Source organism: Poecilia latipinna, unplaced genomic scaffold (genome assembly GCF_001443285.1).
Source record: "Poecilia latipinna isolate Pla-1442-1.1 unplaced genomic scaffold, P_latipinna-1.0 Scaffold795, whole genome shotgun sequence".
NCBI lineage: Eukaryota > Metazoa > Chordata > Actinopteri > Cyprinodontiformes > Poeciliidae > Poecilia > Poecilia latipinna.
Window position 1 is genome coordinate 188,278 of NW_015113411.1, and position 9,743 is coordinate 198,020.

Consider the following 9,743-nt stretch of genomic DNA (forward strand, 5'->3'; position numbering starts at 1 on the left):
GGACCATCTGAACCAACTGGACCATCTGGACCAACTGGACCATCTGGACCATCTGGTCCATCTGGACCATCTGAACCAACTGGACCAACTGGACCATCTGGACCATCTGGTCCATCTGGACCAACTGGACCATCTGGACCATCTGAACCAACTGGACCAACTGGACCATCTGAACCAACTGGACCAACTGAGAACGGCACAAACTCACATGGATGGATCTGAGAATAAAACCACCTGGTGGCAGCGAGATTATCTGAGATTATCTGAGATTATCTGAGATTACGTGCTGCAGCCCAGAACCCTCCATCTTTGGCCCGTACACAGCAGAACCCGTAGCGACCCAGTTGGACCCGGTTCCTCTCACCTCCTCAGGATCTCCTCGGCCTGCTCCTCCGTCAGGTGGATCCCCAGATCCCGCAGCGACTGCATGATCTCCTGCGAGTCGATCCGGCCTGAAACACACAGAGAGGTCAAAGGTTCCGACTCATGACCCGGTTCCGGTCCTGTCGACCCGTCTCACCGTCGTTCTTCCTGTCCAGACTCTTGAAGACGAGCCGCAGCTTCTTCTCATGATCCCGGAGGTACTGAACGAACTCCTGGAAGTCCAGCTGGCCATCCAGGTCCTTATCGCCCGCCGTCACCATGCGCTGCACAGAGAGGGGCCAAACATGAGGGCCAGGGGCCAAACATGAGGGCCGGGGGCCAGGGAGGGCCGGGGGCGGAAACATGAGGGCCGAGGGGGAAACATGAGGGCCGGGGGCCAGGGAGGGCCGGGGGCGAAACATGAGGGCCGAGGGCCAGGGAGGGCCGGGGGCGAAACATGAGGGCCGGGGGCCATTGCCTCATGCTTCCTCAGTTATCTGGATTCGTTAGAGAGAAAACTTTTCATCAGGTGAACGGAGTCGGACTGAGCTCTAACCAGAACCAGAACCAGAACCAGAACCGGACCTAAAAGGAACTTTAACATTCAACATTAATGTTCATCCAGCAGCCCTAAACGCTGATCCAGTTAGACCCACTGAATCAGAACCGCTTCAATTTTTCCAGAACTGCCCATCAGACCCGGGTCACACTGAACCAGAACCCATGATCCTGATGGAGCTGTAGTTTCCCAGCTGGTTCTGACCCATCTGGACCAGCTAATGGGTCAGCATGCATCTCTGATGATACATGCTGACCTAATTTCTTCCTGTTTTCCTTCCACCAGATTTTCTGCTCAGAGCCTGAACTCAGAATAGAAACCAGACCGGACCGGACCGGACCGCACCATGCTGTACCTGCTGCAGGTCCAGAGGTGCCACCGTCAGGATCAACCTGCTGGTCCTGCTGGGAGCACTGGGAGCGGCGTCCTGGCCGGAGGGGGCGGGGCTTCTCTGGAGGACCACCTGCAGCGTCTCGCAGCGTCCTGCAGACCGGGCCGGATCAGAACCAGCCGGGTCGGAACCGGCCGCCTCGGCCTGGCTCAGCAGATCCAGGAACTCCTGCAGCATCCTGGAGCGGGCCGGGTCAGATCAGAACCGCATCACTTCCTGCTGCAGGACGAGAGACGCAGCGTCCCGAGGTGCGTTCAGGAGCATCTGGTGCTGTGGGACGGCCTGCTGCAGCGTCATCCTCCAGAGCGCTGCAGCATCACTGCAGCCCAGCCGGCCAATCACAGCCGCACACACTGCTCAGCCGCGCCGGCAGCCAATCACAGCCCGGCTCTCAGCATGGAGCTGCGTCAGAGGGAGGGGGGGCTGCAGGGTTTCCCCTTCGTCATCCTCCTCTTCCTCCTCCTGCTGCAGAGGCTCAGACTCAGACCAACAGAACCGTTAGCATCCAGAACCAGAACCTCACATCGGGCCGGCTGCAGCCAATCAGCTGCCACTTTTACATAGTTTGATTAAAAAGTAAAAAGTGTCATTCTGAAGGTCAGGAAGCTGTGAAACGCTGTAAAAACCACCGTTAGACCGTCTGAATAAAACTTAACTCAGGTCAGAGACGTAAATATAAACTGACTGTTTTTACACTTTGGTTGAGTTTTGCCAGGATTCCTCCGTCGTATTTTACGGCGTCCTAAACGTATAAAACTGTGACGTTTCAGGTACGGCCGCCAGCTGTGGAGATTTGTGGCATGTCTGGCTTTCCGAAGCACCGACTCTTAGGTTTGATCAGCAGGAAGCCAACAACATGCTAACTTCCTGTCTGACAGGCAGCCATCTTCCCCACTGAGGAAAGGTTTCCCAGGAAGCCGCCTGGCCAGAACGAGACATTCCGGGCCGGACCGGACCAGAACCATGTGACCCGTCAGGTCCGATCGGCAGCTGGATCTGGGTTACTGGTTCCCCTCCATTTATCACTGCTGACCTCTGACCCCAGAGCCCAGAACCCGCCTCCTCTGCAAAATGTTCTGGAGTTTCAGAACCGGTTGGGTCGGGTCTTCAGTTCTTTAAGTCGTTTAACCAGCAGGACTTTGGTCACATGACCTGGGGTCACTGAGGGGTTACCGGGGTCGAGCCAGGATCCAAACCCAGCAGCTGAGCCCAGAACGTCCCAGTCAAAGTCCAGACCCAATAGAACTCCTGTGATTGGACCTTCAGATGATTCCCAGAACCTGAAGTTCTGGTGAATTACCAGGTCAACATGTAAACAAAGTAATCCCAGAGTTCTGATCCGTTAACCAGGTTCTGATCTGAACGTTTGGTTCAGAACCAGGACCCGGATACTCCGGTTCCAGTTCATCTGTGTGTCTGGATCAGTTCTGGGCCCAAACACCAGGGGAGGTTCTGGAGGAGAACCTTCTGGGTCCCGTGGTTCTGGAAAAGGTTCTGCTGTAAAAACCCAACTCATGTTCCGAACCTGGGGGCGTGGCCCAGGAATACCGTCTGTAGTTCGGGTGTTTGGCTTTGTTAAAGTTCGGAACTGGAGCTAAAAGAAAAGTTCTGGACCAGTTTGGATCAACAGAACCGAACCGAACCCAGATAAACAACCTGAATGCCGGAACCATGGCGGGCTGGTTCTCCAACACGACCCGCACGTCCGCAGTAACCTGAGCTGCGACCCGAACCCATCCCGAACCTCCCGGACCCGTTCGGAATCAGACCGGACCCGTCCCGAACCCGGCCGGACCGGACTCCTACCCGCAGCTCGTGCTCGGTTCGGTGGACCCCCAGCTTCTTCAGGCCGATGCTCAGGTCGTTCACGCAGATCCCGCCGTCCCCGTTTACGTCCAGGATCTCGAACAGAACCTTCAGCCGGTGCTCCTGCTCCGGACCGCCGCACACGTCACACGCATAGTCCGGGATGTCCGAACCGGACCGGGAGTCCTGGGGGGGCCGCGGGCTGACCGGGGGCGGCCCGCAGCCCCCGCCCGGGTCCACGCTGGCGTGGGTCTCCGCGGACCGGCACTGGCAGAACAGTCCGGCGACCAGGCGGGTCCCCTGCGGCTGGATCATGAAGTTCCGACTGAACCGGGCCGAACCGAACCGGACTGATGGACGGACTAGCACCACGTCACATGTCCCTCCATCCGCTCCAGAACAATCCCCGCTCAGCTTCTACAGTATGAACCAGAACCAGAACCGTTCTTCTGACCCGGATCAGCCTCTCACAATCCCCGAGCAGAACCTGTTCGGTTCTGGTCCGGTTCTCAGAACGGCACCTCCGTGGACCGAATCCGATAAAAGCGGTCCGTTAGTGTGATTATAGTCCGGGCTGTCAGCGACTCCAGCGGCCGCTAAAACCCGTTTCCCCGGTTTAAACAGAGCAGAATGTCCGCTGGGTCCGAAATAAGCCCAGAATCATCCGAACCTGGATCAGGTTCTGCAGGTTTTCAATTAAAATGGATTAATTTACCGCTACCTGAGTCCGCGGACTGCGCCAAACCGGCTTCTACTATACTCTCGCTGTTTACCGCGAGATTACTTCAGAAAAACACGGGGCACATTGATTGTGGGAATTCCAGCTACAGACTGGGATCTGGATCATTTGGCTTCGCTTAGCGGTTCTTCTAGCTAACAAACGGATCTATTTTTATTGTCCTTTAACCGAAACACCAAAATAAAAACGAAGCCAGTAGAAAACGCAAACTTCTGGTGGATTAGCTTAATAAATCAGATAACAGAAACACAATTAATTGTTTTAACATAGACAGCTTATTAGCTGTTGATGCTAACAATATCTTTTCTGTAACAGAAAAAAAAAATCAAACTGATTCTCAACTTGCTGATTAAATTTTTTAGATCTATGGGACCAGAACTGGACGGGTTTTGAGAGGTGGTTCGTTTGGTTTCACTCTGGACTATAATCATAAAACAGAAATACAAACATTGAACCGTGTTTATATGACTTTATCAGCAGCAGAAAGCGAAGGAAGACAAAAGAGTTAGCACATTGAGCTGGATCGGTCCAGAGCGGCTGGACTTACCGGGAATAAAGGAAAACGGAACCGGTGAGAATGAATCTGAGGTCTGAATCATGTGGACTGAAGATTTCAGTGAAACTCGGTGACCTCTGACAGCGTGGTCCTCTAATGAAGATAAGGAATCACTCTGGGCGTTCAGATGAACGACCAGGAACGGTTCCTGAACTGTTCAGTCTGGCGATGAACGTTTTATTCCTCACGGATTTTCCTTTTATTTCCCGGATGTTCAGTAACTTTGTTTTATCTGCCTGGTTTATCATAAAGAATGACTTCATCAGGAAATATTCGGTTAATCTTTGTTTTATTGTTTTCATATAAAAACAGTCAATAAAAAGGTCCAACAATTTACAAAAGAAGAGATGAAATGACCTTGGTCTGCCCACGAGGGAACCACGTGATGAAGATCCTGCTCCTCCTCCTCAGGAAACATGAGTCTGCATGCAGAACCTTTACTGGGTCAGAACCGGGTTAAAGCAGAACCAGGAGCATCGGTTTGTTCTGGTTGGTGAGAAGCAGGAACTTCTGCTCCGGTCGGCACCAACCAGCAGCGGTTTCCATGGTAACCCGGGAGTGAAGCGTCTTCATGATGAACCTGAAGGTTCTGGTTCTGGAGGCCAGAACCTGCAGTTGCACGGTGGAGGCTGCATGGAGCAGAAACGGGTCAGAAGAAAAACTACATGAGGCGCTACATGGTGATCTGCAGAGGGAGGCCTGCAGTCGGTCCAGATGGTTCCGGGTGGGTCCAGATGGTTCTGGGTGGGTCCAGATGGTTCTGGGTGGGTCCAGATGGTTCTGGGTGGGTCTGTGCTGGAGGCCTCCTACCAGGAGGGGGCGGTGTTGGCCAGACGTCTAATTCTCCTGCAAACAACCAGAGCAGATCACTTTCTGGATCTCTTCCATGAAGATCCCTCCAGAAACAGCAGACAGTGAAACTGATGTGGAAGGACAAACATTTGTGGTTTTTAACTTTTTTATCAATAAAAACATAAAAACTTGGAATATAAAAGCCGTCTACAGATTTTAATTTGTCAGAAACTTTCTGGTCACTGAATCTGGAGACAAACTGGAATCAGTAGGAGTGAAAACCTTAAATGAATCTGGTGATGTTGGGGTGGGGTTAAAACCTTTGGCCCAGAGCGACGGGTCGATGGATCCATCAACTGATGGATCCATCTATCGATCCATCTATCATGAGACTGGTAGTTAGATTTAATAAAAAATTAAATTAAAAAACTTTATTAAATGAACCACTTCGTCCATCTAGGAGTTGACCTCTGACCCTCAGCACATCTAGGAGTTGACCTCTGACCCTCAGCACATCTAGGAGTTGACCTCTGACCTTGTGTTTCTGTCCTGGTCTCGGATCTTCTTCTCCATTTCTGCGTCTGTCAGAGTCTCCAGCAGGGGGCACCACTGGTCGGCGTCTCCTGTGTTCCTGATGGCGATCTCCACCGTGGGGAGCGGGTTCTCACTGGGAGAGGGGAAACGGGTCAGAACCGGGTCAGAACCGGAGCCGGCCCGGGCTCGGCGGCGCTCACCTGAAGGCGTAGGTGCGCTGGTGCCAGCTGAGCTGCCCCCGGATGCTGTAGGCGATGGTGGTGACGAACTCCCCGCCCAGGCCCAGCTCGGAGCACAGCTTGAGGGCGAAGGCCTCCGGCGAGTTGTCGCGCTCCGACATGTCCCACTCAAACTGGTCCACCAGAGAAATGTTCCCCACGTGGATGTTCAGCTGCACACAGACAGGCACCGTCAGACCCGCCCTCCGCCCCGGCCCCGGCCCGGTTACGCCCCGGCCCGGTTCCGCCCGCCCACCTTGATGATGACGCGCTGGTCGGCCTGCTCCTCCAGCAGCCCGTCGCTAGGATACGAGTCGATCTGCTGGCGGATGGCGGACGCCACGGCGGGGACGAAGGCCAGCGGGTTCAGGTCCAGGTCGTCGCACAGGATCTCGGCGAACATCTCCGGCGTCATCAGCTTCTCTGAGGACAGGCAATGTCAGGCCCGGGTCCGGTTCTGGTACCGGCACCGGGTCCGGCTCAGTTACCGTTCATGTTCCAGGTGAAGGCGTCTCTCAGCTTCTGTCCGTCGATCTCCATGTCCAACCGGATCGGAACCAGCGCCTCCGCCTGCGCCGCGTTCTCATGGATCACCGCTGGGTCGTGGTCATCGAAGCTGGAGACCAGAACCGACCAGAACCGACCCAGTTACAGAGCGAACCAACCAGAATCAACATTTCATGTTCTAACATTCAAACAAGGGGGCGGGGTTTCCCCAGAGGGGCGAGGTTTCCCACCAGAGGGGCGGGGGACTTGCAGAGGGGCGGGGTTTCCCCAGAGGGGGCGGGGTTTCCCCATGGGGGCGGGGTTTCCCACCATAGGGGGAAGGTCCTCTTCTTGTCGCGGCCGATCCGGTTTCTGTTGATGGAGGTGGAGGAAGGAACGGCGTCCAGGTGATGGGAGCTGTTGGGTAAGGTGGGAACCCACTGGCTGCTGCGCTTCGCCTTCTGCTCCCTGAAACAGAGACAGGAAGTGGACCGATCTGCTTCCTGATCAGACAGGAAGTGGACCAATCTACTTCCTGCCCAGAAAATGAGGAGATTCATCATGTTAGAGGAAAAACTGTCTGTCTCTGTTTCCTGTACCTTACGGTTCAAACCTCCGTCTCCAGCGTTTAGTTTTTATCCATGTTGTTGGCTCCTTTCAGACCTTCTCGGATCAGGTGGCTGGTTGGTTGTTAGTTTGTTTCATTATGTTTTAGTTTTTACCTGATCAATCATCAAACACCCTGAGTGGAACAGATACAAAGTCTGAAAGGATCATCGTAACAGCCTGAGGTCCCTGAGAGCGACCCGACCCGGTCCAGTCCAGTCTGACCCGGTCTGGTCTGGTCCGGTCTGGTCTGACCCGGTCTGGTCCGGTCCAATCCGGTCTGACCCGACCCGGTTACCTGAGGTACGCTGGAGGCTCGGTGCTGATGGACACAGCCTTGTACTTCTCATCGTTCCCGTCGAAGATCTCCTCGCACTCTGAGGCCTTCAGCAGCGTCACGCTGGTGGCTGTAAGCAGGAGGAACACAGCAGGGGTCAGAGGTCGTCTAGCAGCTCTAACCAGCAGAGTTCAGGCTGATGAAGGGAGGAAACTGACTGTTCCTTCATTAAACCGTCTGTTCATAATAATCGGATGTTTCAGCAGAGGAACTGATTCTTCTTCATGCAGCAGATTAAAGTTTTTCTGATCGTCACAGAAGAAGAAGAAAGTAAAACCAAACTGCAGCATGAAGCAGCTGAACTGCTGCAGCAGGACGCACCGTGTGATGAAGCCATGATCTTCTTCCTCTCCTCCACGGAGGCCAGCCGCCTCCATAGTGACGGGTAGCGCTTATAGAGGGAACCTCTGAACATCCGCAGGTAGTTCCCGACCTGGACAGACAGGAAGAGAACCCGATCAGAACCAGAACATCAACTACAGAGAGGACAACCGGAAATCTGCTGGGAACAAATAAATCCTTCAGAGGTTTCAGTCTTTATCAAACCGCCACAAAGTTTGACTTCATTAATAAGTTTCACAGAAACTGTTTCTTTCCTCACATCTGCTTAATTTTCCAGTTAAATAATGAGCCTCCTGTTATCAACACTCTTCTACTCTTAACTTTAAAACGCATTTTTACAGCTTAAATCAGGGAGAAAACTCAGAAATCTGGCGATTCCTTCACTTTCAGACATAAAAACCGATATTTTAGTTTCTTTAAACAGTGTAAAATTTATTCATTTTGTGTATTTAGTCTTTTTATTGTTAAAATCAGTTTCCAAACAGCAACTCAACCTTAAAAAATGAGCTTATATTTTAGTCTCTATAAAAACTGACAAATTGCGGTAAAAACAGCAGCAGTCTGGGAAATAAACGTCGTTATTAATATTCTCCAGCTGTTCGGTTCCAGATTATTAAGTTTATAACTTAGTTTTAATTTAATGAGCCGTTTTTGGGTCTCAGAATGAATCAAGAACCACTAAGGTCTTTGTTTACAGCTGCGTTAGCATGCTAACGGCGGCTAGCATGCTAACGGCGGCTAGCATGCTAACGGCGGCTAGCATGCTAACGGCGGCTGGCTGCAGGATGGAGAGCCCAGACTGGTTTTACTGGGAAGCAACCCTCCAGCACCAGTGACCACACACGGGCATACCTCTGATCCCACCATGTAAAAGTCTCCATCTTCCTCCAGCTGGAACTTAACTGGTTTCTGGCCAAATGTTTTACTCAGAGCTAGCTGCATCTTTGCTACACCGGGGCTAACAAGCTAGATCTGCTTCTGACGCGTTCAAAACCTGCGGAAAAAGTGGGAGACCGCAGATTTCTTCGTTACAACGAATAACAGATACAAGGATCGCGATTGACCATCTAAAAAAATCTCATTATATAAATAAGAAAACTCTTCTTGTGTATTAACATGTGTGGTATAAATAGCTAAATACAGCTCGATAATTTGTCAGAAAAAAAAGCTTGTCAGTGAACATGAATGAAGCTTGATGAACATCTATTTATGCTGTTTCATCAGTAAAAATGCTGTAGCCAATGAATTCATTCAATTTTACATTTGTTTCAAAAATGTTCACACCGTGATACACACATATGAAGTATGAACACATTCCCTAACCTCCTCCTTTAAAATATAATTTATACACCATTTTTCATTTAAAGAAAAAATATTTAATTTTTACAAGTTGTTTACAAGAAGTTCTGCAGGTTGTGCTTCTTGACACCGTTGGGTAAGCAGAACCAGAACCTGAGAGGTCTGGAAGGTTGCTATGACAACAGTAGATCTTTAATGTGGTGCTAAACTGTTCAGTGATTTATAAGCTAACAGTATTTTATAGTTTATTCTCTGAGCTACTGAGAGACCGTAGCTTTAAAACTGAGTGATGTAGAACTGGATGATGTAGAACCGGCTGGTGTCTCTACCCTCCTGGTTCTAGTCAGATCTCCAGCTGCAGCTTCTGGTCGTCAGTCTGACCTGCTGCAGGAATCAGAGCCACTAAATCCTGGGTGAGTTTCTCTGGTCTCAGACTTTAGTCCTGAAATGTTCTGCAGCTGCTGGAAGGTCCACTGAGGAACCAGAGGGTCAGGTCAGAGGTCATCACTACTCCTAGAACATTTGTGTTGAGTCTAGATCTACAACTCTAGATCTCTAACTTGAAATCTCTAACTGTAGATCTATAACTTTAGATCTACAACTTTAGATCTGTAACTCTAGATCTGGGGTGGTCACTCCAGGCCTGGAGGGTCTCCTGCAACTTTTAGATGTGTCTCTACTTCAGCACACCTGAGTCAAATAATGAGGTCATTAG

The 9,743-nt window shown here is 51.4% G+C and overlaps 2 protein-coding genes across 5 annotated transcripts in view; both read right to left on the bottom strand.

Moving 5' to 3' along the window:
- The window catches only part of slc25a25b (solute carrier family 25 member 25b), a 22,681-nt gene extending 18,528 nt beyond the window's left edge, over positions 1–4,153 (bottom strand). For 2 of the 4 annotated variants that reach the window (XM_015046860.1, XM_015046859.1), the window contains exons 1-3: positions 3,120–4,153; positions 521–647; positions 365–452 (exon numbers count right to left, since the gene is read on the bottom strand). In XM_015046860.1, coding sequence (XP_014902346.1) covers positions 365–452; positions 521–647; positions 3,120–3,434 — 530 coding nt within the window. In that variant the 5' untranslated portion in view covers positions 3,435–4,153. Of the gene's footprint in view, positions 1–364; positions 453–520; positions 648–1,277; positions 1,719–3,119 lie in introns of those variants that run through there. The other 2 variants (XM_015046862.1, XM_015046863.1) reach the window with 2 other exon arrangements.
- A 533-nt stretch (positions 4,154–4,686) lies between these two features.
- On the bottom strand, positions 4,687–8,746 carry LOC106956195 (SWI/SNF-related matrix-associated actin-dependent regulator of chromatin subfamily B member 1-like). The gene is made up of 9 exons (XM_015046867.1): positions 8,582–8,746; positions 7,709–7,820; positions 7,349–7,457; positions 6,775–6,912; positions 6,447–6,574; positions 6,215–6,381; positions 5,941–6,131; positions 5,742–5,873; positions 4,687–5,260 (listed from the first exon to the last, which is right to left on the bottom strand). The coding sequence occupies exons 1-9, from the start codon at positions 8,669–8,671 to the stop codon at positions 5,221–5,223; spliced, it is 1,107 nt and encodes a 368-aa protein (XP_014902353.1). The 5' UTR covers positions 8,672–8,746; the 3' UTR covers positions 4,687–5,220.
- Between the last annotated feature and the right edge of the window lie 997 nt (positions 8,747–9,743).

What these genes read in the sequence shown, in the direction of transcription:
- LOC106956195 (XM_015046867.1), bottom strand. Translation starts at nt 8,671, where the DNA reads ATGCAGCTAGCTCTGAGTAAAACATTTGGCCAGAAACCAGTTAAGTTC. An exon ending in GAGCCTCCAGCGTACCTCAG is followed by an intron (nt 6,913 to 7,348) that starts GTAACCGGGTCG and finishes TCTCTGTTTCAG; the next exon opens with GGAGCAGAAGGCGAAGCGCA. An exon ending in ACCAGCGCGTCATCATCAAG is followed by an intron (nt 6,132 to 6,214) that starts GTGGGCGGGCGG and finishes GTCTGTGTGCAG; the next exon opens with CTGAACATCCACGTGGGGAA.